The 26,940-nt window shown below is 38.5% G+C and overlaps 1 protein-coding gene across 1 annotated transcript in view; it reads right to left on the reverse strand.

The window, feature by feature from the left end:
- The window catches only part of LOC107755971 (receptor-type tyrosine-protein phosphatase U), a 200,300-nt gene that overhangs the window by 55,571 nt on the left and 117,789 nt on the right, over window positions 1-26,940 (reverse strand). The window contains exons 7-13 of the mRNA XM_016572938.1: window positions 24,565-24,739; window positions 19,173-19,466; window positions 13,217-13,534; window positions 10,997-11,106; window positions 8,097-8,298; window positions 4,904-5,006; window positions 4,129-4,402 (exon numbers count right to left, since the gene is read on the reverse strand). Of these exons, the coding sequence (XP_016428424.1) occupies window positions 4,129-4,402; window positions 4,904-5,006; window positions 8,097-8,298; window positions 10,997-11,106; window positions 13,217-13,534; window positions 19,173-19,466; window positions 24,565-24,739 (1,476 nt within the window). The remainder of the gene's footprint in view (window positions 1-4,128; window positions 4,403-4,903; window positions 5,007-8,096; window positions 8,299-10,996; window positions 11,107-13,216; window positions 13,535-19,172; window positions 19,467-24,564; window positions 24,740-26,940) is intronic.

The following is a 26,940-nucleotide window of genomic DNA, read 5'->3' on the forward strand; positions in this document are numbered from 1 at the left end:
ATAATAAATTAGATATGAATTATTATATTTACATTTCTTTTTTATTTCTCTTTATTTTTTAGGGGGTAATTTCAGCTCAACATATTTTGGTGAGAAATATCAGTTCTTGCCTCCCATCTTGATAAAACAGAGATACCAATTAGAGAGAAAAAGTCACTTTGAAAGTGTCTGGTCAGTCCTACAGGGTTCAGTGCCATTAAAAATAAAAATAAAAATTGCACAGCAAAGTTTTTCTGTGTATGAGTGAAAGAGAGCGTCTGACAGCTACAGTCTTTTTATTTTGCCTCTAAGGACTGTTAAGGAAGCGGAGGACATAAAAGTAAACAAAGAGCAGAGAAAGGAAGAAAAACGGCTCTTTGTAAACAGCTGAGAATCAAAGACCTTTTAAGAGCATCTTTATATATATTTATCACTGAAAGTAATCACATGAAGCCCTGACAGCATTCACAGCTCTCTAATGGCTAATTGTCAGAATAATGGCCAAAAATGCAGCAGAGGACTTTCTTTCTTGTGCTGCTGCCAGAAGCTTTGAAAACCACTTACAGTCATAAAGTTGGCCATGAGACAAAGCAAAGTATATTAGCATTGTTTATATGCAGTCAAGATAAAAACAACAGAACTGTTTAAATCGGTAACAGGGGAGTGCTAAATGCAAGCTCAGTCTCCTGAGCTATGCTCTCTTTAGCTTAGACTGTCAGCCTTTACGGCAGTTATTGCAGCATAAAATAGAGCTGAATAAAAATGAATATTTAGCTAAAGGTCGGTCAAGTAAATCAGCAGTGCCCAAAGGAGACTGAGCTGTGCGATCAGTTTCCAAGACGTACGGTTTCAAGTAGAGAGAAACCCGAGGGGGAGGTGGAGTCACAATGGCTTGGCTGACAGGTGCATTTCAGTCTGTAAAGCGTGAGAAGCCCTGAGGGGTTCGGTGGGGAGGGAGTTTGTGTCTGTACTATAGGTCAACAGAGGCATTTCCCTTAAAGGCCGCCAAAAAACCCAACTGTGTAATAGTGTAGGTAAAGTCCGTCCAAGTTTTGTGCCTCTGAATTGCTGTTCGGAAGAGTGGAAAGAGCCAAGCGCTGGCTCATCCTTTCCTCCAGGTGCTGAGCCAATGAGATAACCTTCTTCTAAATGTCACCCACATCTTTTTGAGCATGAGGTTTGCTAGCAGGTGTCAAATCTAAATGGACCATTTCAAAACTCTTTTCATTCCCACAAGCCTGAAATGCTCAGAGGTTTAATAGTGCATAATTGAGTACGGCAGGTAACTAATGAGCATGAAACTATAAGGCAAAAGTCATGCTCAGGATGAATGTTGGTTTGTGTGAAGCTAAAAATTTCTGTATTCAATATCCAGGCAGCAGTGTTGGGGAAAACTAACTAAAAGCAGTTGCACTACTAACTTAACAACCGTTTTCAAAAGCATGACAGTAGTTCAAATATTTTTCTGATTCTCTTCAGTGAACTGGTTTGTTTAGACGTGGTTCGTTTAGATTCAACATAACGATTCACCAATTTATTCACTGATTCAAACCAGTTATTCACAGATTCACATACACTTTTATAGTGAACTATTTACTATACTGCGGTTAATCATTATGTTTTCACATTAAATTCTATTTTATTAGTTGTATTTAGGGAAACTTACTGGTTTAAATATAATTAATTGTTTTTGCACCAGAGTATAATTAATAAATATAAATGTTACATTATATAATTGGTTGTTTATACATTTAAAAAGATAAGTAGCTTCAATATAGTTATCTAGTTTTTTTTTCTTGACAAGCTACAGTTTTTAAGTATTTTTACCAACACTGTTCTGCATGCAGAAGTACAGTGCCACGCAAAAGTATTCATAGCTCTTCATTCTTTTTCAACACTGTGACAAGTTGCAACCTTATGCTAAAATGCTTTGTTTTTTCACATCAATCAACACTCCATACCCCAAAATGACGAAGCAAAAAAGTTATTTAAAGCAGTTTAGCATAAGGCTGCAACATGGCAAAATGTGGAAAAAATGAAGGCGTGTGAATAATTTCGTGATGCACTATATATTGCAGTAGTACCAAAGAATTTGAATAATCTGACATCATCATCTCCCAGTGGGTCATGGGCCTTTACAGATGGCTGGAAGCCACAATAAAACTATATTTTCGACCAATGGTAAAAAAAAACAATCTGATTTAATCAAATGCTTTATTAATCAAGATCTCTATTTTGCTTCTGACAAATGCTTTTTTCCTATTTAGAAACTTATTTGGCGCCTTTCCAGATCAATTTCTGAGCAGCGAGAGATTCCCATTTCCCCGGCTGTTTTCCAGGCTCTGTCTTGCTTGTGCTGTCGAGCTCATTCTGTCTCCCAGACCCAGCCATTTCTAACAGCATAAATGCCAGCTGATCTATTTTTGATCAGCTGCACCTGTGCCCAATTATCCCTGTGAAATGGTTTATGCCAGCGAGACGTATTCCTTGTTGTTTATCTTCTAATCTAGGTATGGACGGGGAGCACAGGGGCTGTTTTCCCAATCTGAATAAGACCTGGACACCCAAAGGTTGGTGTGTGCTATTATTTATTTTATATACTGGGACTGTGACACACACTATATTATAGGTTTCAACAGTAGGAGAGGGGGAGAAAAACAACATCCCATAAGAACGAGCAAAGATATAATGTTTTTATACATCCAGCTAATTGGAGATTTACTAGCTGCAGGTGATTCTCACTATTTATTCTAGGTCCCTGGTTTTGCACTTTATCTCCCACTGTGCAGACTGCAAACAATCTAAAGGAGTGTGTAAAAATATCGTTTCAGAGCAATGTATAAAATCTGTCAAATTTCCATGAAAAAAAAAAAAAAAAAGATTACATTCATGTTTAAGATGCAGAAAACCCACTCAAGGGTGTGTCTCAGTAAGTTCGTATCGAAGCCCAGTGTATATTGAACACACAGGCTATGTGCATACTAGGGGTGTAACGGTACACGTATTCGTACTGAAAATTTTCGGTACGGGTCTTTCGGTTCGGTACGGTACGCATGTGTACTAAACAAATACATTGTTTAGACCACTGCACAAGCGGAACTTCATTGGAAACTTCCTGTTTTATATATTGTTACTTTTGATAAGAAACAAAGTCTCATCTTTCAAATTATGTCCTTTTTTTTCAGGAAATTCATACATTGAAAGCCGTTTTGGCACTCTTTGATGTGGTGCGACCGATCGCATAAATGCCTCAGTTCAAATGGCAGCGTGGAGCGCGATCATCCCTTCCTCTTTACTACTAGTTTTAATGCAAAATAAACATGAATGAACATCTTATGCCTCACGTAATCGCTCAACCAGTGTTTCAACCGTGGAAAGACGGCAATAAAACAGCTTGTAAACAAAATGTCACGTAGCATTTCATTTACCTCAGGAAGTCATCAGTGTCCGCAGCTCATTAGTTCACTATAAATGAAGTCTAAAGAAGAGCATTTCGCAAAATATTAGACTATATACTCATTATATTATATTTTACTTTACCTGTTAGTGATGTCTTAATAACTCTTCAATGTTTAAATAAATCTGTTATGAAATGAGTTATGAGAGGCACTGTGTAAATGAATATATTTCAACAACAAATAGAATTTTTTGAATTTAGAAGTTAATTTAAAAACTACATTATGTGCAATTTACATGTTTGCATATATTTTTTTAACGTGAGTGTTGCTTGTAGTATTTAAAAATAAATAGTAATTAAATTTAAGTTTGGGCTCTGTTGTTAACTTGAACCTTAGGCCTAATGTAAAAGGGCTCACTAGAGCATAAGCCGAGGTAGATTTTTATCCCTAAGAAAATTTTAATTATAACTGAGTTTATTTAAAGAAAGAGCAATTTCTTACAGTTTAATAAAAAAAATAAAAAATAAAATTTGTTTAGTTTTTCCCCCTGCTGTACCGAAAGTGTATCGAATCGTGACATCAAAATCGAGGTACATACCGAACCGTCATGTTTGTGTACCGTTACACCCCTAGTGCATACTGTTCTAATTATGAAATGTACGCATTCCCTTAACATACATGTAACAACTGAAGTATACTTTAGTATATAATGAGAGCGGAATGAGACACAGTGCTAGTTTCTGACACTTACGCCTCTAAAGTTGCTCATGGCCTGGAAGTAGATGAGGTAGTTCTTCCTGGGGTCCAGAGGGCTGTTCCAGTAGCCGTTGTAGGTGTGGTTGTCCCCCACAGTAAAAGGTGCAGCCTCAGGCAGGCTGCTGGGGGGAAGTTCGGCTGTATAGTAGTGTGGAGCTCCACGGGCCTGAGCCTCACCGTGAGATGTGGGAATGGGGAAGCAGTCCTGAACACCCAGTTCTCTCTTCACCTTCCTACCAGCTTCCTCCTCCACGATCACTTGATACGTGCTGTGGATACATTCACACATTGATATATTTAATAAAAAATATAATAGTAATAAAGTATTGTTAAAGGAATATTCCAGGTTCAATACAAGATAAGCTCAATCGACAGCACTTGTTGATTAATTAAAAAAATTAATTAGTCTCCTTTAAGAAAAAAATCTGGGTTACAGTTTACAATATATTAAACTATATTAAAGCATAACATACAAAACATTAAAATACGATTGTAATTTTAGTAGCATTGATATACTATTGTAGTTTCAGTTAATGTTTTGAATTAGTTTTTTGTATTTCTGTTTTGATTATAATTTTAAGTTTTTTAAGAGAAATGTTGCCTTAACCCTAGTGAATAAGCAATAGTATAGCCACAGGATGTAACTAATATGTGTGTTAAGATGTTTTAAGTGTGAGGGGAAAAAAAAAAACACTTTAGTAGAAATTATTTTTAGTGGTAACTTGTATTCCACCTGGAATATTCCTTTAAGAAAATAATAGCACTCTCACCTGACCGGGGCTCCTCGGCCTTGTGCTGGACGCAGCAGGACTGTGATGGTGCTTTCTGTCTCACTCAGAGGGGATGGCATGTCTCCATAATCGAATGTAGGTGCTTCAAAGATAGACAGAAAGTGAGAGAAAAAAGGTAATAATAATATCTTCCTAAAACTTTTTAAACCCACTCACTATCAAAAATAAACTTCTCTAAAACACCGGGCAGAAAAAAATGAACGAGAGCTCAGCAATTAAAAAGAAATCATTTGGGATCCAAATCCACTGTGTACATTAACTTTACGTAATTTCAAAGTGAGGCAAAGTGATGTTTATGCTAATTATTAAAAGCCAACATAACCAGCTAAACATTTTAATTAGACAAATCTTACGAACAACACCAACATTGTTGTCTGAAATAAGACCGCCCTAATTCATGATGACAACAACCAACACTTCATATGAACTCTACTTTCTTCTCCAAACGTGTCCCTCTGCGTGTCTTGAACTCAGGGTGTAATTAAAAGCTGTGCATGTGGGACAAACAGAGGGGAAACTAATTTAGAAGGATCTGAGTCTGGACTACATCCTTCCCCTGAGATGGTCGTGTTGAGCAATAACACATTCCTTAATATCAGCAGTCAATTAGAGCTGACGAGCAAAGGCAAACAATCTGCCAGAAATCAATGATTATGTTATTAAAAGCGGGTTTTGGCAAAACTACAGCTACTTGAGTGGACTTCAGTAAAAGTGAGGCCTTGAATGGCTTTGAGTGCTTGCAGAGACAAAATAAAACACATAAACAAAATATAATGCTGGTCTACATACATATGATGCAATTGAGAGATATGAGAGGACCTGAGAGCATATTCAATACAGTATGCACAGACAAGCAAGTATACAACAGGTCATTTATGTACATCTATTCTAACAGCCTCTATTGATATACTGTAACAACTCCAAAGCATCTATGCTGCAAACCTTTCTCTGAGATTTGGTGTACATACTGAAATGCACAGAAATAAGGGTGTAATGCATCTCTCTGTTTGACTTCTGTACTATTCTAATTAAAAATCCTTCATCCGAAATATACCAATAATGCACATAAATATACAGTGAGGTATATTTCCATTACAAATTATATTTTCAGCATAACATTTTGAAGTATTTTCTCAAACTGCATGAACACCACCATTTTTTTGTGTAAAACTTGATTATAATATTATGCAGTTAAATATGCATTTTCAATTTTATTTTGAATCCCAAATTTTCAAAGTGGTGTCAGAAATGTGGACATTACCATAAACATAAAAAAATAAAATGTATTTAACTGTTACTAAAATTGCTGAAGAATAATGTACCCCCCCCAAAAAAAATACTAAAAGTAAAAACAAAAGTTCATTGACTTATTTCTCCACTGACGATGCTTTTGGCAGATTCTGAAACTGATACAAGGTGACAACCTTGACTGTTAATTGGCCAAGTAGACAGTGTTATCAGGCCAATGCCAATAATCTCAAAACAACCAAATATTGGCAGATTAATGGGCCTTATTTATCAACACACTAAATCCTCTTATTGGATTTTGTGTTTCCGTCACATCGCCGCCGCAAAAAAAATCTTCTGCAAAAAACAGAAGATCTCCTTTGTTACCATCAGAGAAAAAGCTGGCTTTAATGCACATCACTTCGCATCAGTCCAGTGTTGAGGAATCCTGATTTAGCATCAGCTGTGTCTGGTTGACAGCAGCATATGGTGCTGTTTTGTAAGGCGGGCTGGTTTTCGAATAGTGAGGATGACAGTGATGTCAGTTCTCTTTGAGGCGAGGGGAAACGTGTAATGTTCTTGAAGGGCCTGTTGGGTTCTGAGCATCTGCTGCGATTCAGCTTCACTATCACTTCCTCAGATCCACTCGGGAATACATAATGGCTCTAAGCGGCGATATGGGCATACTCGCACACACACGCTTCAGAGATCAATAGCGCACAGGATGATGAACCGGAAACTCTGGAGTTTCGCATTTTTCCTTTTCTGTTTTTGTTTCACTTTGTTCCCGACTATTGAACCGCCAACGTGTATTTCAGTACCTCAGACATCTCCGAATGATCTGAGGCATTTCAATCAACAGTTTACAGATCTCACCTGGCACATCTGAGGGTGCACGGAAACATTCACACACATGCACGTACATTTCGCATCATTGCAGAAGTACCTGTTCTATTCCTATAATGCAAAATAAAAACAACTTCTGCGTTTTCACAAATTTTTCTTATAAAAACTACTCTCATGAAATTACAGCACCTGTTCTGAGTATGAAGTTATGTATTGCTTGTTCACATCAGATGAACAGATGTAAAGGTTAGTTTCAGCCCATCAGAGAAGGAGAGGAGAACATAAGTGATAAAATTAACTGTTTTTTTAATTTATTTCTTACTAATGTGCATACCTGTGATGCATATACAGTATGCACACATATAAAGCTTTTTCTTTCATGTACCATAGCCTAGGCGAGTAAAATCACTTCACAAATGCCAACTAAAATCACTTTACTGACGTTAATATACAGCACTTGCAGAGATGGAGCTCAGAGCAGCATTTACTGTGACCCAAGTCGCTCCAAGACACTGAAAAACCTGAAAAAACATGAGTAGCTCACGTGAAAAGACTACAACTGAGTGCATAAGATTACATAATTACAATGCAGTCTTTGCTATTCGATAATAGCGCTAAACCATATTGCATTCTCAACTCAAAGTTCATTTTTACTCGCATTTGGCGAGTGTTAACTTTAGGCACTGCTCTCCGCCTATACATTTTGCATCTGAAAGGGAAACTCCTACAAATGCATATACAATAAGGTCAGCTCCAAAAATGATGGTGTCCATGCCTTTTCATAGCTAATTTTTCACTGTGTGTCTTAAATCCTGACAGTAGTTTTTAATGTAAAAAGCAGGTTTGCGCCGGGGCAAGCTTTTTTTTTTTTTTTTTTCATTAAAATAGAGTACATTTAATTGGATAAGACTCAATCAAATAAGCGTGCTTAAACGGTGTTGGGAAACTAGTAGCTGAAACATGATCAGTAAACATTTAAACACACACACTCAATTCGGACGGGTCAGATTTGAAGTAGAAGTGCTCTGTTTAACACACATTTGCATATGCACACACCCACACCTACAAGCCCCCTAAAACAACCTTACACACTCCTCACCAGAGATGTTGGTGGTGATCTCAGTGAGAGCTGTCTGGCCGAAGCCTTTGGCGGTGCGCGCCCGAACAGAGATCAGGTAGGTGGTGCCAGGATGCAGGTTGGAGAACATATGGTACGTCTCGTTCCTCAGTTTGGATACAGTGCGCCTCGGGCCTGGAACGTTGATCCCGGGATCTGATGATTCAATGCTCTGGTAGCTGATCTGTAATTGCACATATTAAAACCATTTAAATGAATCATATTTTCATTAAATCACTGTTGTTTTGGAAGCAAACATACAATGACTCAGTGTGTGGTAGCTCAGATCAAACAATGCTTTATAAAAGTTTACTAACCCTGAGATCCTTATTCAGAGTGGGTTGAAAATGATTCATATATGAAATCAAACATTTATTGTATAAACAATACGTGGTAGCCTACTCACAAATACCAGCGGGAAGCTAGTGGGCATGTTAGACTATCATCTTTAGAGCAAAAATTATGGTATCATATCACAGCACTCATAAACTCTGCTTCTGTCTGTGCTGCCTGCCGACACGCAAAGCCTGAAGCTTTGGCTTCTTTTGAAACTATTTTCATTGTGAGCTCAAGTTAATCAACATCATCTTCTTTATTACAGAATATTTGTATGATGAATTTCAAGAGTAAAGTAGAATCCACACACCCAATCACATACAGTGCACATTCAAAGTCAGTGAAACATGACTAAGATCCATATTCGGAAAGATTTTACTGAATTACATGCTGATATAAGTCTAAGAGGTGAACAAAAAAAAAAAGTTTACAAAAAAGAAAAAGGAGAAATGTTTCAGCGCTTTTAGTGTTAGCACTGAAGATATTCCGGGTAACCATGTACTCTTGATTCATTTCTTCAGTAAAATGTTTCTGGGAACTTTTCTTGGACTTTTGGCCTCATGTAACATTAAGCAACATGTGATCTGGTGTGAGGATTCTACTTCCTACCTGATTTGCTTTAGTTTTGAATCAATATCAACCCAGTAATTGTTAACAAAATATAATTTCACACATTTACAAAGTTTGAATTGAATGGGGTAGCAAAAGTCCCTTTAGAAAACATCCTTGAGGCGACTTTGGTAGCTATGGCCTGGGGAGAAAAAGAAACGTGTGTTATCAACGAGAGATAACTCAGTAAGTGCAAATGGTAACGGAGGGGGCGCCTGATGGACACAGGTGGCATTCAAAAAATGCGTCGATCTCGTTTCGGGCCATAGCTGAGCCGAATGACGGATCCACAAACAAAAGCTCCTTTTCGTCTTGAGGTGAGATGGGTGTTTTGGAGCGTGACAGAAGCACCGTTCTCACAGCTTTTTAGTGACTGACTGAGAGCCTGAATCATGGGTGAGAAGAAAGGTGACACTGAAGCAGGCAGTGTGACCAGAGAGAGAGAGAAAGGGTGTGAGAATGTTCTGGAACAGAGGAACGGAGAGACAGATGCTGGCTGTAGGAGGCCCACCACCTTTCCACTGAGCAGGCTGAATCTGTGTGCAGTGGACGGAAGAATGAAGAAACAGTTTAAAGGCTTTTATTAGACTGTTAGCTATCCTTATTTTTTGGGACAAAGGCGTAAGCTTTCAATTTGCTGTTTTTGGTGCACAAAACTACACTGTAAAATGATTCTTAGATCCCAGAATTAAATAATAAAAATAACCAAACAGAATGAGAGACATAATGATAGAACCATGTATAGAACGATAGAAAAACAGATAGAACGATAGATAAGTAGAACGATAGATAGATAGATAGATAGATAGATAGGTGGGGTGTGGCCAATTAAATTTTAATTGACAAATTTTATTTAGATATTTTCAGTTAGAAAATAAATAATATAAATAATGATAAAATATAAATAAATAAAAATAAACTCAACTTAAAGTCATGCAAACTGTCACGCAAAATGCCTTTATTTTTTTAATTCATGTTTTTACATTGTGTGATTCTAAATTTGACCGTCTGAATATATACAAAACAAAAAATAAAAAACAAAAACCTATCTCTCACCAAATTTAGATGCTATTTAAATGATTGTGGCTAAATAAATTATTCTTTTATGGGCTGTATGTGACACTACCTCAGTAATGATTTCTTCCCAAAACTGTTCCAGAAGCTTCTACAGCAGCCATTTTCATAAAATATTATGGTGTATTGGTTAAGGCTCAGGGCTGGAGGGTTGCTGATTAAATGCCTTCGAGAACTGAGCCATAAGCAATTATCATTGTGTCTTCGAGCAAAGCAATTAATCCCAGGTAGCTCTGGGACAATAGTCCCAGTTCATGACTATGGCTGTTCTATGGTGACATCATGGCAACTATTCAAATAAAGCAAGATTCTAAAATGGCAAAAAGTGTAGGAGACAGCATATAGAACTTCAGATAGAGACATCTTTCTGTCATTTACTAACAGATGGCTGGTGCAGTAGGGACCAATTAGAGGCAGGGTTAGCCTTGGTGGCTCTTGTGTCTCTGGCAGCATGCAGAGTTCCAGGTCCAAATCATGACTTAATACATACTTTCTGCCTGTCACTGACTTGAGTTGAGAAAGAACAACAACAACAACTCAGCACTTCCGGCCCACTAGACTGAAACTCTGAATTATACAGGTTTGGAAAACACTCGCATTCCAAGGTCTTCCTAATATAGCACACTGTCAGTCAGGTCTGTGTGCACATGCATGAGGGGGATCATATGTTAGCGGCACGTTCATAAATAATTTAACCTGGCAGTCCAATTTTAACACACAGTGGGAAGTTTTGTCTTTCAAGGATTGTGGATCATCGATATTTCACATGGTAAAAACGCTGACTCGTCAGAGCCAATCTCTGCAGATTCAGACAGCATGAGAGAAATGGATATGAGTGCGGTAAAGAACAGGAAAGCACATACCTCATATTGCGTGATGAGACCGTTGGGTTCCACCGGCTCCTCCCACTTCAGGAAGATCATATCCTCCAGTGGCGTGAAGGTAAGAGACTCAGGAGCAATGCCTCCGGGAACTGTGGGAAACCGAAGAAGCCACTGGTTATGAATGAAGAAACTGAAGGATCCTACACTGTCAGACTAGTAATTTCACTAGCATTTACTCAAAGTGAGAGGGTTAATCACTTAAAGTTCCCCAAAGGTCAACTCTAATATCCTCATTACAGCCATTGTCAATATGAAAGTCTTAAGCAGGCCTTTTATGTTATGAACGTATTACAGAGACTCATCCATTATAACTAATATAAGTGATTCAGTACTGTTGTCAGGTCATTTGAATATGTGATATGGAATCAAAGAGCTAAAGAGCTGGGAACGTGCGCTCCAGTTTTGATGGAATGTTGCAGTCTGGTAATCCTGCTAAAAAGAATAGTATATGATGTGTCTTGAATGTTGGTTTGTTTGTGTCCCCATCAGGCTTCTTAAAGGAATAGTTCACTCAAAAATGAAACACTCTGTCATCATTTACTCACCTTAATGTCGTTCCAATCCTTATGATTTTTTTTTTCTTCTGACACAAATGTTTTCCATACAATGTTGTTATAGTATGGAAATGATAAAATATTATTAAAATATAGTATGGTTGTTATAGTGTATAAATACTATAATAGTATGTAAATAGTACAAAAATAATCAAGGGGGAAAAAAACAAAAATGAATCATAATAATATCATAAAAATGGTCCACATGCCCTATTAGCTTTGTGTGATTTCAGTCTTTATTCACAGAAACTTTTGCCATCTACTGTAGCTCTGAAATTTCATTAGCTCATCTGCATATTCAAATGTGCGACTGGTTACAAGACAAGTGAGAAACAATGGCCTTTGACCTCTTCACACAGCATGCTTGAATTAAATTTCAGAGCTACTGTACAGTATAGATTTTCAGTGCATAACAATATAAATGTCAGTCTTTTCATCACACAAAACTAACATATGGCAACAGAACAATTGAAAGAGTCATATGAATCATTTTAATGATTCGTTTTTGTCCTTTTGGACCTTGACAGCCCTACATGCTTTCAATGTATAAAAGAGAGCAGCATGAATATTCTTAAAAACTTCACAGGCTTGGAATTGGAATTGGAATGGACATTAGGATGAATAAATGAGAACACAATTTTCATTTTTATTTAACTAGCTTAACCATATTCACCAGAAAGGACAAGCTGCTTAATTAGCTTCATCAGTTTGCGAATGCAAACAGCAGAGTTGTTCTGATCAATCAACCACACCGGCATGAAACCAGCTTTAACCAGCCTGGAGCCTTGTGGAAATTCATGCTGGCCTAAGCTGGACTTCTCAGCAGGAAATACAAAGCCTGTGTGACAGATAGAAAGAGCAACACTTGCAACTGATGACGGCTTTTTTTGGCTGATTAATATTAACACGGGTTCATTAACAGACATAAACACTGGCAGAAAGAATGAGGAGGAAGTGGAAATGGTGCTAGAGAGACAGATGATGCTCTGAGCTCTCACATACTGCAGCAGTAACACATCAGCAGATGTTTTTACAGCCATTTGTGCTCTGTCACTGAGCCATCCTTGTTAGCTGTCGGGTATGTGCACAGCGTGTATGCGCGGAGTGATAGTTGGTGAGGCAGAGATAGCCGGTGGTGAAAATAACACGCTCACTCAGATTGAGTCAAAATCGCTGACTCGATCACTTTTTCTTTTGACAGGCCATGAAAGAGAAGAATTGCTGATTGAAGCTTCAGAGGAGTGTTGATAATTGAGCACTCTCTTTCTTCCCTCTCACTTCATCATACTTCCTCTCTGGGTGAAACGCTAGTGTTTCAAATTTTTCCCCAAAAATTATTTTGTCCTTTAGCCAGAATTCTTACAGCCTGCGCTGACTGGATCGCGCACAGAAATGGGCATAAAAATCTTCCCTGACCTGCTCATGCTCAGCTCCCCAGAGAGAATGATTAAAAATTTATTTAAAATCCATTTGGGAATGTAGAGTATTTTAATAAAAAATATTTGCAGATACCATAAGTTTACTTTAATTGGTAAATGTTTGATTATTTATTGATAAATAGGCTGAATGATGAATAAGTGAGCTCTTAAATGGATGGGACTTAGAAAAATACAGATTAATATTCATTGAAAGCTCTGCTACTCACTGTCCTCCTCAGTCTGAAACATGACCTCCTTCCCTTCCTTCTTGCCCTCGGTGTTGGTGAGTGCCAGGCGTATTTGGATGGTGTGAAAAGGAGGCAGATCTCTGAGGGTGAAGCGTGAAGTGTTGTGCTCCACAGCCAGGCATTCTCTCACTGTGGTGTTGTGCCCACCGCCACCCCCTGCGGTTGTGTAGCGGTAACACAAGGAGACTGAGTACGTGTGACAGCGGGTCAGGTTGAAGGCCGGCGTCTCCCACTGCAAGGTCAGCTGCCGGGACTGGATCTCCGAGGCTCTAAGACCACGCAGTGCCCGCATGGGCTCTATTGGAATAGAAAACGGTGAAACATTTTGTTAACATAAGCCAAAAATGCAAGGAAATCTGCATGGGGACATCACAAGGTCATAAGACTTCTCGCCTACCCCACCCACCACAGGTAGGAGGCGCCACCACGGTCAAAAAGGTTGACGGACCTCCTGCTAATGAGGACACAACTCATGCCAAATTACGTTAATTAATTCCACAGGCTGCTGGTTGTACTCTCTCTCCCGTCATTTGCCACCGCCGTGTCGCTAAGCAAATCGAGTATCTGCCTGCACCTCGTCCAGGGGCCACGAGCCCCGTTCAAGGACATTCAGTTCTGCCAGTTACCGTTAGTGCAAGGTCGTCGCGTAAGTCCAACTATTTTTGGCATAACTTACATCTGTGTTCATACTTTCTTATTTACCGGGGGCAGAAAGATCAGCGACCACCTTTGGCGTATGTGATATAAAGAGACAGAGGAAGCTACTGTCTGTAGGGCAAACAGGAACTTTAGTGTTTCTCACAGAGGCGCAAAGGCAGCAGTGAGGGTGAACCAAGGACATCCAGCCTCACTATCAATGAGCGCATTTGTCATGGTCCATTATTAAGACAATCAATGCAGTTTTGTCAAATATATCTCCACATAATGTATTGTATTTCTTTGTTCCTTTAATGGGACCTGATGACTAATGGACCCAAGTGGGAAGGTACAACAAAGGGGATGTGAAGTGCACACTTCCTTTGAAAAGTATGAAGTCATGGTTTAAGGTCTTTATTGTTCCTCTTGAACCAATGCTCAGAAGACATGCTCTTAAGAATGACTAAAGGTAAGGTGAGGTAGCTAATGCACCAATACTATAAGGACAGAGGGGCTGAATTAGAGGAAATGTATTTTGTCTTGAAGTCCTTAGAGGAGAACATGTATGGATTGCAGAATACTAATTCAGCACTTCTCCTGCAGAAATGCACTTGTAACATTAAGCTCCTTTAATCCTGAAATATTTCACACATCAGAGAGCTTTCGCTACATCTCTCTACACATTTCCTTAAGGTCTATATTTAGATTTACATTTCGTTTCATTTGTAGATTTACATTTAGATTAACTTCCAGTGCGATTGGATTTCTTATCAAGAGAAGCTCTTAGTCGACCTGAAAATGACACGAATGAAAGATATTCGTTTCCTAACATGCACACTGAATGTCAAAAGGTCCCATTTGGCTACACAGGAAATACAACTAAAATAGAGTGTTGATCGTCTTAATGGAACTATTGATTGTTAGTTAAAAGCAAACTAATGGGATGCTGTTGGCTTGTGCCATCTTTAAAACAATCCAAGAGTCTACACTGTGCTCTTTGAGAAGCTCAAAATGGCCTTTTGTGTCACCCTACTTCCCTTAACCTAGTTCGAAGGCTTTGTCTGGATGCCAAGAGCAGCGCTTCGAGCGCCTACTCCCTGGCTCCCATTTGAGATGGGACCGAACCCAGAGAGAGCAGCCAGGGGCCTGGGCAGCATGTCAATTCCTCACGGGCAGCTGGAAGTCCAAACAAGACCAGTTTCTGTCCCATTACTCTAGATAATGTTGATACATGAGGTAGTTCGGAGAGAACTAAGCTCATTCCTGGTTATACAGTGAACTAATGGGCGTGAAGTTCTGGTCGCTGGTCCGTAAAAGGAAAAAGGATGGGAAACATGATTCTGTGATATTTGGGGTAAAATCATTTATATTGAGATGGATGGGAGTGGGTTCAATCAAATGTACACAAGAACATTCGTATCTGATGTTAAATTACGGGAATAAAAATCATGAAAGAATAAGCTGCTATATGTTACTCTCATTAAAGATATTTATTAAAGGGACAGTTCACCCAGAAATAATTTGCATCACTTGCGTAGTCTTACAATATTGTGAAATATTATAACAATTTAAAATAACTGTTTTTTATTTTAATTTGTTTTGGAATGTAATTTATTCCTGTAATGGCAAGCTGAAATTACAGCTGTCATTCCTTCACTCTTCAGTGTCACATGATCCTTCAGAAATCATTCTAACATGTTATGTTGAATTGGTGCTCAAGAAACATTTCTAATTACAATCGATGTTGAAAACAATTGAGCTGCTTATTTTTGATAAAACCATGAAACTTTTTTCCCCAAGATGAATCCTGTCATTTTTGACAGTATTTCAATTTGACAGTATTTTCAATTTAACATTTTTCCTAATCTTTTGAAATGTATTGTATCTAGTGACCAATGGCTGTCAAGCTCCAGGAGGAACTAAAAAGTACCATAAAAATGTCATAAAAGGAGTGTGAGGAAGAGACTGAAATTGAAATCATTATTTAATGAAATTTTTGCCCTATTCAGCCATCATAGATTTCAAACTTGGTGCTCTGTCTTTTAGTCTGTTCCTCACACAAAGCTCCATTCAGAAAATTTATATAGCATAAAATTATTTTATTGTGCTTTTGCCCCTTTTGGGGCATGACCGGCACTGATCCCTATCAACTTTCAGCAGCAGGACGATGTTCAAAACATCACCTTATTTCATGCAAGAAAGTCATACATACATACAGTTTGGAATGACACAAGGGTGAGTAAATGATGAGAAAATATGCATTTTTGACTTTCTTCTGCAGAACACAAAAGATGTTTTGAAGAATGTTTAAATGTTTTTGTCCATACAATAAAAGTCAATGGGGTCCAAAACAACACTGGACCCCATAGACTTCTATTTGATGTGTTCTGAAGAAGAAAGTCATACAGGTTTGGAATGACACAAGGGTGAGTAAATGATGATAAAATTTGCATCTTTGGGGGCACTGTACCTTAACATCATTACAATCCATAACTCACTCCGATGAACACCTAAAGAGACCCAGCAGCAGGTGGAGGTCCATCTGTGAACCAGTCTGTGGCAGAAGTGCAATGTTTGTTCCATTCTTCCATCTTTTTCCCCTTTCTAATCTCGCTCTCCTCTGAGGAACATTCCTTCACATCAAGTCCTGCTCCTAATCACAACAACGCCTCATCAAGCACACCTGGCTGTGTTCGGTGAAATGTCCACTGGTTCCCTGGCTGTGCCCACAGGACTGTGCTTGCTTTCATCATTTTTATGTAGGTCACTACCTAGAGCAGTGCACCAGGATGCAATCTTCAGCTGCAGCCAGAAACAACCTAGTCATCTCATCATTCATTTCACTTTCCTCCAGTTTTTTGGAGAAGTCACCCAAGGTCCTGGAAGTATCTAACGCTCTTGCAGTGAAAAAAATGAAAATGAGCTGCTAGGAGAGAGAAACCATATAAGGTGAGCCTAACTACACAAACAAATAAGATCTAGTTAGATGCCAGCAAGGGATATATCAACAAGGGAAGATTGTCAGCATCAGGTCTGTGTACAGGAGTTAATGGCATCCCCAGATGGAGGGCATTTTGATGGAGCCAGAGAAGATAATCACAGTCACCTTTGTAATGGAGGAAGTGGATTCACCTGCTGGATGAAGACAGATGAGCTGACACTACTCTCTATCCAAAAAGGAAAAAAAAAAGAATCAGGGAGAAAATGTGACCGGTGGGGGTTTGTGATGTTTTGGGGTGATGTATGATACCCAAGTAACCAATACTTTCATTGAATGGACAAAAAAATCTTTTTCAGGTATGGAACGACATGAGGGTGAGTAAATGATGACAGAATGTACATTTACCTTTAAGTGAAACACACTTGAGAGCTCCATTAAGTCTCTTGACAAGACCTCTGAACAATAAAATGTCCCTCCTTTGATAGATGAAGCTAATGCATTTAGTAAAGAACCATAAATCCATCAAATTCAGTGAAAGACGAAATTTTGAATAAACCCTATTGCAGATGATGTTACAAAACAAACATCTTGTCCTGCAGCAGCAGCAGCTAAGGCCTAATTTTTGTGAGCTCTCTGTAGTCACATGACTGTAAACGCTAACCCCTTTCAACCGTGATTAATAAATCATCACAGCGAACATTCGAGTGTATGCATGTGTGTGAGCAAGCGCTGTCAAACAAATCAAAACTTCATAGCCTCTGACACAACATGGCGTTCCCACTAGCACACTTCTCCAAGCACTCAATTATATCTTCGACTTCTATTCAGATGACGGCAGAATACATAGGAGATTTGAGCACGAGTGGAGTATGGAAAACCTCATTTTACTTCCACTTCCACTGATGTGCTTCTATTGAGTCAAAATTACATCTTCAACAGTTCAGCAAATATGACAGCAGCTTAAACAGCCCCAATATTCATGTGCAGTGAGGCACCACTGGGAATATGATGTAAATACTCCATTTAAAGAAGAATTTCAATCTAGACTTAATGTGGAAGAGGAAATGGAAACAGTGGGAAATGTTTAGCGTGAACGTCTGCTCCTCATTTTCTCCGCCTTTCTTTTAGAGACAAAAGCTGTTTAAGACAAAAACGCGCCTCGACCTGACTCACAGATGAATCTTTCTCCCTCCGACTCTCTCGTCTTATCTGCTGATGTCTTTTTTCCCCTACTATGTCATTCTAAAGCCTCCTGTGTTGTCATGCTCTTTCGCACTCCCTTTTTCACCTGACTGCCTTTCTTCGTCTTGCTTGCTGATGAATGGTAGGTGTCTGGTCTCAGGAACAAGCTGGGAATGATTGTATTTGTCATTTTAAAAGGCAGGCAGTGATTTGTGTGATAGCATGTGTGTTTGAAGAGGATGTGATGTGAAGTGGTGACTATTACAATGTTGACCAGGTCTGGGTCGAATCCTCACTCTCGTTTTCACTCAGATAAAAACAGGATAAATCACACCCTTTCCAGTACCAAAACAGCTGGACATGGCGGAGACTCTCATTTGCAGGTAGAACCATGCATTACTGCACCCCTCACTGTTTTGACAGGCACAAGAAGGCGCCACAGAAGAGATGCCCGCAGTTTCGGTTCAGAAAATGTAAGTTCCAATTGATCATCCCCTTTTCAAAAATTGAGTCGGATATATTAATGAACTGGCATTAAACACTTGACCAACTTCACATGCTGTTTGTTCATTAAAGGTGCTGTATGTAGGATTGACACCGAGTGGTTGAACTAGGTATTGCAGTCAAAATTCTAAATATTGGAGAGGGTTTTTTTCACCCGGCCGCTCCTCCTCAGACTTGAAGCACACGCAGGTTGCCAGATTGACGACACCAACAGGAACGAGCGCACTTGACGATGAATGAAATGAAATACGCTGTGTTTTCTGCCAACTGGCAACCCAGGGTGACGAGATACAATTGGGTAAACTGACAGTGGGCGGGTTTCACAAACCAAAACAGAGACCGACATTCTGTCCCAGAACGCACATTTTCAAAGGAGAATAACTGACTGTAGCATTGTTTTTCAGATAAACAAGTATGTTAACTTAGCATGTTTCTTAAATATCTGCAAACATATTATGGTATTTTTATGCTTTAGTAGAGTCAAAAACTTACATACAGCACCTTTAATGGTTGAAAATATATAGCAATCTCTTAATTGTTTCATCCTACACAACAATATTAAATGAAGAGCAACTTAATAATTTTGAGTTAGAAATTTCAATATAAACTCAAACATTTCTCATCCAACATCAAAATATTTTTTTAATGGACTGAAGTTTTCTGGTCACTTACCTGCACACTTGGTTCTGCTGATGAGGGGTGGTCCGGGTGGCCCGGTCCCACCCTCACCCGGCCGGGTGAGCAGCACACTGATATGGTACTCTGTATCTGGATCCAGGTGCCAGAGCTTATAGGTAACCATGTTAACTCCAAGGATCTCCGACCAAGGTGCCTGGCTGGCCCGATATTCGATTTCCCGACGGATGATGGGGCCATCGCCCAGAATGGAGTTTGTGTTTAGTTGAATGATCAAATACGTGGAGCCCGCTCTCAACAGCTGGGGTGGAGCAATGGGAGATGGGGGAACTGTGACAGAGAAAGAAAGGAGATGATGGTAAAAATCTATTCAGGGAATGAAGAAAACATGTTCATATTTTAGCCCTTTTCAAGCAGCCCCTGGGAGAAAAATACGAAAAACTTTAATGTATTCTAACCTGAATCTCTTTTGCCTAGTTTTTAAGCTTATCTTGACCAGACACTGTTGACATGAAGTGAACGAACATTTGCAGTTCAAAATTGTACAACTTAAAAACACAAGGTTCAAGGGTTAAAATACCAATCTGGCCAAGTCTCCAATAGCTGGTTCTTTCAAGTCCTCGAGGGAGAGCTATAAGTAAACCAACAGATGTGTGGACTGTGGAAGAACGTTGGATACAAGGTCATGCTATTTAGTGTGAGATTTTTATATATGGCCCCCTGAGGAACTTGGAGGGCAGCTACACAGTAGCCACAACCACATGGGGGAAAAAAATCTTACATTTGATTTGCAAGGTATAAAGTTTTTTTTAGATATATATTTAAACCCTGACTAATGACTAGAACTTCAAAGGGTCTTGAGTTATCAAACAATTAGTGAAATAAATCAATTTGGAAGGGTGCAAGCGAGGGGTCCAATGAATGAAAAGATATCAGTGCTGATTTTTCCCATGACTGATCTTCGGGTCTGCTGTGTCTGCAAGCTTTCTCTCTCAGGGCCAGCTGCAGATGGCAAATATCCAGCTAGGGACACAGAACGCCTCTCCTGGGAGGGATAAGAGATGGCAGGGAATAAAAAACTCATCTTGTCTGTCAGAGAAAGGCTCAGAGAATAATATAAAGTCAACTTAGACTCTGCTTTCATATGCGAAGAGACATAAAAACGGGCCGTCTCTGCGATTCTCCCTCTGTCCAGCGTTGGTTAGGGTAGATGATTAATTTCACCCTGAGAAAGCTTCTTTCGCCAGAGTAGAGTTCAGAGTCACTGCGAAAAACAGATCTGAACCCTACTGACTGACTGACTGAGAACAATTCTCATTAGACCTCTGGCTCCTCTGCATTAGCCCTGTTGCTATGTAATCTATGGGCCCATTGAGGAACAGTGAGTTGTGAAATGAGTTGATCAAGCTAATTAAAGGACTGATTAGCCTCTCGTTAGCGGGGCCAAGCGTGGGAGGGCAGTTTGGAAAAGACAAGGAGAAGATCAGAGCGAAGGGAAGGGAAAACTAAGGTGAACGTAATGAGCTTGCGTCAACGCTGCCGTGCTAGCATGTGGGCCTATAGCTTTATGGACTCGTCTGGTGGGGCCAATCTGCCATGCTTAACTGAGGTGCAGTAATGCATTTTAAATAGGACCTCCTGTCGAAGTAAAAGCCATCAAGAAGCAATGCCAATAACATGCTGCAGAGGGAATGCAGCTATAGTCGGAAATGGCTTTAAAGCTCTCTAACATAGAGACACAGGTGCACCGGGTCTCATTATAAGTTATGCTTCATATTGCGATGTTCCCAAGTGGATTATGCCTACAGCTTTGGTAAAAATATAATGATGAAGTTGTAATGAGTCAGTGTGACAAGTGCCACAAGAGCAAGTGCTTTGTATCGAGCACTTTCCTGAACATTTGATTAGTCAGTCTGCTAGAAACAGTGCATGTTAAATTAGTTTTGAATTTGATGACAAGATCTAGAGATCATTAACAGTTTTAACCCGGAATATAGTTACATTTAAGGCATTTAGCAGGCGCTCTAATCCAATCGCTTTATCAAGAAAACCATGCAAATTAAAAGGTTATTTGCTGGGAAAAGAAGTGCTACCTATACAACAAGGGCGATTTTTCTTAGGAGAGAAGAATTCAGATTGCAAAAAAACAAAAAACATTTTAAAGAAAACAAATAAAATGCAATAAAAATTTAATAAAAAACAAATGAAACTACAAGTAAACCACTTTCTGATCACGTCTGAATGAAGATGATCTTGAAAAGACATTTTATTCTGTAATTTAGGTGTGAAGAAAGCAAAATGCTTTGCTGTAGGTGCTTCAGGGTTAAAAAATAAACAGTGTGAGGGAGTACAAATAATTGAATAGCTAGAAGTTTCTCTTTTAGGATCTCTAGGATCTCTGAGGGTATTACCTGTGATTTTTCATTTCTGGATTGTCATGACGGCATTTAAAGTAAACAGCCTGAAGGTTTATAATGCTGTGCTTCTAGGTCATATTGTTGCATACAGTAAAGCTGTATTTCTAAACTCGCCGTAATCCGTGCTGCGACATCTATCAATAGGATTAGCATGGTGCTGTCTCATAACCTCTTTCAGTATGCCTTGAGGACGGTTGCTGAATAACCCACGTGGCTCCATCCATCCCTATCCTTGTTCCACCCCTGACTTTTCCTTTTGCTTAGGGGATATCAATCTGACCAGGGTTTAAAGGTGGACACAGAAAGCTGCCACTGCAGGCTTATGGGCAGATGTCAAGTTATATGGTTGAAATGACAAGTGGGGAGGTTTGCTTTGGTCAAATATGATGTTAAAGAAACCCCTGAATCATCATGATTATTATTATGTTCAAGTACTACCTAAGGTACTACCCCCAAGTACTACCCCCCCATCCCCCCCCCCAATACTGTATATACTATAAATCAGGGCTGTCAATTTAATGTGTTAATTTAATTAATTAGTCATGGAAAAATAACCCAGACCTGTATGTCATCTTACTTTTCCTACAGTTGACTGTTGACAAACATGATGCAGGACAACAACTCACTGCGTGATGTAGTCCATAAAAGCAGTTATATGCCCCTAAAATTCAAGATATTGGGGCAAAAATTCCCCTGTATGAGTTTTTGTCTCATATTTATGTCATATGATATCACAAGAGTGCTGTTTTTGTCCCGAATAGCACGAGTGCAAATGTGATTTTATACAACAGTTCAGTAAATAAGGAGTTAATATTGCGTTATATTTTAAACACAATATTGTCTGTTTTTGCTCACTTTTGCCAACGAATATATTACCTATAAAGCCACAGCAGAACTGCTGTGTGTCTCTTAAAGTGGTCATATGATGCGATTTCAAGTTTTCCTTTCTCTTCGGAGTGTTACAAGCTGTTCGTGAATAGATAAGATCCCTAAAGTTGCAAAGACTAAAGTCTCAAACCCAAAGAGATATTCTTTATAAAAGTTAAGACTCGTCCACGCCCTCCTAAAACGCCTCGTTTAAACTCGCCCCCACATGTCTACGTCACTGTGTGGGAAGATTTGCATAACACCGCCCAAATGTTCACGCAAAAAAAGAAGGCGTAACTTTGATTCTCGCTGTAGTATTGTTACCGCAGCCATGCCGTGGAGACGCTGTGTTTCGTTGTGAAAGCGAAACTACTTTGTTTGGCCTTCCAAAAGAGGACACAACACAGCCCTAATTCAAACACGAGTTTTGAGCAGTGTAGAGCAGTGCTAGTTGTTTGTCGTTTCTCCGATCACAAATGCAGACATGGTATTATGTTTACGTGGCGCGTAAAAAGACAGTATAAGTCATTATAATCAGTAATTATGTCCCCACTGGATGCTACAAATGCCTCGTTTGTAATGGGTTTTATTGGTTTTGTCTCGTCACGTATAACACGACATCACAGTATGGTAAGGGGTGTAACATTTCCGTCACACGCTTGAGGTATTCGGCCAATCACAACGCACTGAATAGCTAGCCAATCACAGCACACCTCGCTTTTCAGAACGATGAGCTTTGTAAAAATCAAAAAGGCGGGGCATAGAGGAGAAACAATAATGTACAGTATGTGGAAAATAATGTGTTTTTTGAACCTTAAAATGCATAAAAAACATTTCATTACACCAAATACACAAAATGTCTCGTTGCTCCGGCCGGACACGGCATCAACAGTATGGTGAGGGCCGTAATATTTCCGTCACACGCTTGAGGAATTCAGCCAATCACAACGCACTGGATTGGTGGCCAATCAGAGCACACCTCGCTTTTCAGACCGATGAGCTTTGTAAAAATCGACGTGTTTCAGAAAGGCAGGGCATAGAGGAGAAACAGTAATGTACAGTATGTGGAAAATGCTGTGTTTTTTTTAACCTTAAACCACATAAACACATTTCATTACACCAAATACACAAAATAATGTTCTTTTTTAGCAACGTCATATGACCCCTTTAACAACACAGTGGCGATTCGTTTCTGAATGAATCTGCATTTTGAACGAATCGTGTGAACCAATGATTCAGCGGCCCATTCATAAAGAGAGCCATTTACATCATTCCTGATTGAATCAGACGTTTGAACAAATCGAATACATGAATGAATGACTCAATGATTTATTCATAGACATTTACCGCCACCTTCTGGCAGCTTTAGTTTCTAATTTAGAGTATTATTTCATTTCCCAAAAAAAAAAAACCCTTAAAGGTTAACATTAACAATGTTAACAATGACTTTCATATGAATAAAAAATACTGAGATGTTTGTCAAATCATCTTCTTTTATGTTCCATAGTTTATGTTAGTTATGGTTTTAGCCGTTGTAGCCTAAACGTTTATGTGTAATAAATTTTACATTGAATTAAATAAAATATTTATTTCTAAAGCTACTTTTTGTAATGTCTATTTGATACTTTACTCATTTAACACAATACTGGCTTGAGATGATCTTTTGGAGGTATTTTCACAGTCAAATGTAATATGCAATTAATTTGATTAATTAATCGCCACATCATGTAACAGGACTTTTCAATAGTTTATAGTGACCACAAGCTGTCAAGCTCAAAAAAGGACAATTATATATATATATATATATATATATGTACTGAACAAACAAAAATTAGAGCATAGAGGTTTGGCATTAGTTAGGGGGGAGTAAATAAAGTCAGAATTATCATACTTTAAGCTTTCCTAAATACCAATTGCCAGCAAAAGCCAGCTACAACAACAGTCCACACATACTGTACATTCTTCTTACTAAACTGACAATTTCAGGACAAAAGAGCATAAGATGTGAGAATGCAAGGCTATAATGAAAAAAGAATACAATGACATGGATTTAGCCAGAATTCCATTATCTTGTGATGTGCACATTATGGGCAGTAAAACGAAGACAGAAAGGACAAAAGAAGGAAAGAAAACATGTTCTTCACCTTTGACGATGAGTTCAGCAAAGTTGGAGACGCCTGAGCCTCTGGAGGACTGCGTGACGCAACGGTAGAGGTCCTGCTCTCGCTTCTGGACGTCCTCCAGTTGAAAAGACACTGAGAAGCGGTTGCGGCCTAAGTGCTTGACAGAACCACCTGAAGACACTTCACCATTGTGCCGCTAGAAAAGAAGAAGAACATGAAAACACGCTATAGCCTAGTCACCAAGCACACGCTGCCAAGTACTAATAAACACTGAATGCACAATGCACTTTTCTGGATGCTAGTCGTAGCGACAACAGAATTTCTGGAGGGATAGAGCCATTTGTCATTAAGCTCAGGACACAAATACTCAGCCAAAACAGCACTAAATTGCATTTGCCCAATTATATTACTTCTTGATGATGAAGTTATCAATTATGCGCTAATTATGCACTATATGTACACACATATATCATAGTGACAGGCTGTCAAGCTGCAAAAAGGATAAAAACACTATAAAAACCATCATAGAAATAGTCCATATGACTGACTATTATAATATATTAAGTCTTCTTATAGTTGCATGTGAGAAACAGACCTACATTTAAGTAGCTGTTCTCTGAAAATCAATGGTTAAAACATCAAAAGTTTGTGTGTGTCCCATAAATGATAAAGTGCAGAATTTAAGCATATATTTAAAATTGCATGAATGAGATCAAAGAACTGCAGCAAAGATACATTATGATGGCACGTTGATGGAACCTTTTCAGTGAACAACTTTGCATGTGAACCGGAAGTTGGACTTTATCTTCACTTTATCTTTCTACTTTTTTCTATTGGGCTTCATTTTTTAAATGTATTTATTTATTTTTTATAATTTTTGGAGCTTGACAGCAGTGTTGTTATTACTAACTAAAACTGTTAAAAGTGTTCGTTAACTGAAATAAAGCTGAAATAAAACAAAATAAAATACAAATAATGATATCAGATGAATCAGATGATCTTCAATTAGAAATATTGCCTTGGAAACTAAATGAACAACTTTGCGAACCGGAAGTTGGACTTTATCTTCACTTTATCTTTCTACTTTTTTCTATTGGGCTTCATTTTTTAAATGTATTTATTTATTTATTTATTTTTTATAATTTTTGGAGCTTGACAGCAGTGTTGTTATTACTAACTAAAACTGTTAAAAAGTGTTCGTTAACTGAAATAAAGCTGAAATAAAACAAAATAAAATACAAATAATGATATCAGATGAAAAATCTTATCTTCAATTAGAAATATTGCCTTGGAAACTAAATGAAATAAGGTCAAATACCAGAATTACTAAAAAAATAAGCTAAAGCTAAATCGAAACGAAAACTGAATTTAAAATAAAAAATTAAATCTAATTTAAAATAATTTAAAATATTAATAAGTACTAAACTGTATATAAACAATACTAAAATAACTTCACTATTCACTTGCATTGTATAGAAAAGAGCAGCACGAACATCTCATGGGTTTGCAATAAATAGCAATATTTGCATTTAAAATCTGACTAAATAAACATTTCATATACTACTGTAAGTGCAGCAATGACGCAATTTCATTCAGATTAATGACAGTGAATAGCTTCAGTTTATTTTGAAAGATGAGCCATAAATATTGGACACCAAAATATGATTCATCTGAATAAGGACCAAAAATAAATAAGTCTTGAAAGTCTTGCACGTCACTGAGTACCAGGAATTGCTATGTGGAGCTTTGTGAGGAACCAGACACGTCTCTCACACAAAATCACACTTGATAACAGCAACCTTTCACTGCGGCTCAGGTAATTTAAGCGAGACAGTGGTGTGAATAGCACCCATCCAAGACGTCAACGCATTCCCTTTTTCCCCTCTCTGAATACCAAGGACACAAAATGAGCACTGAGAGTGCACTCATACTAACGGAAAGCACTAACGGAAGAAGGAGGTCTGCGGCTGCTACACAACTATGTGTGTTTGTTTATTATGGGGCTGCTAAAGTGTTTAGGCTTTCAATGTGGTTCAAGACCACACAAACCAGACCTGAATGCAGGGGTAATGTGTGGGCAATGGCTGCAAATTTGAGGTTCGCACAAAACAAAGCAAAACATACAATCATCTGTGAGAGCCACTCTGTCTTTATTCAACCTAGCAATCACATTCAGTGAACTGCCAGACAGGCAAACACGGAGGATAAACATAAGAGAGCTGTGAACAATCTGTTTGGACTAAGCGTGCCATGCATTACATATGCATTTGACCATGTATTTGTCTGGTATTAGCTAGCACACCTGTTGTTAAAAATGACAGCAAATGTAATTAGGAAAAAAGTACTAAAATATGCACTAAAATAATAATAATTATTATTATTATTATTATATATATA

This window comes from Sinocyclocheilus rhinocerous, unplaced genomic scaffold (assembly GCF_001515625.1).
Source record: "Sinocyclocheilus rhinocerous isolate Xijiao unplaced genomic scaffold, SAMN03320098_v1.1 scaffold11, whole genome shotgun sequence".
NCBI lineage: Eukaryota > Metazoa > Chordata > Actinopteri > Cypriniformes > Cyprinidae > Sinocyclocheilus > Sinocyclocheilus rhinocerous.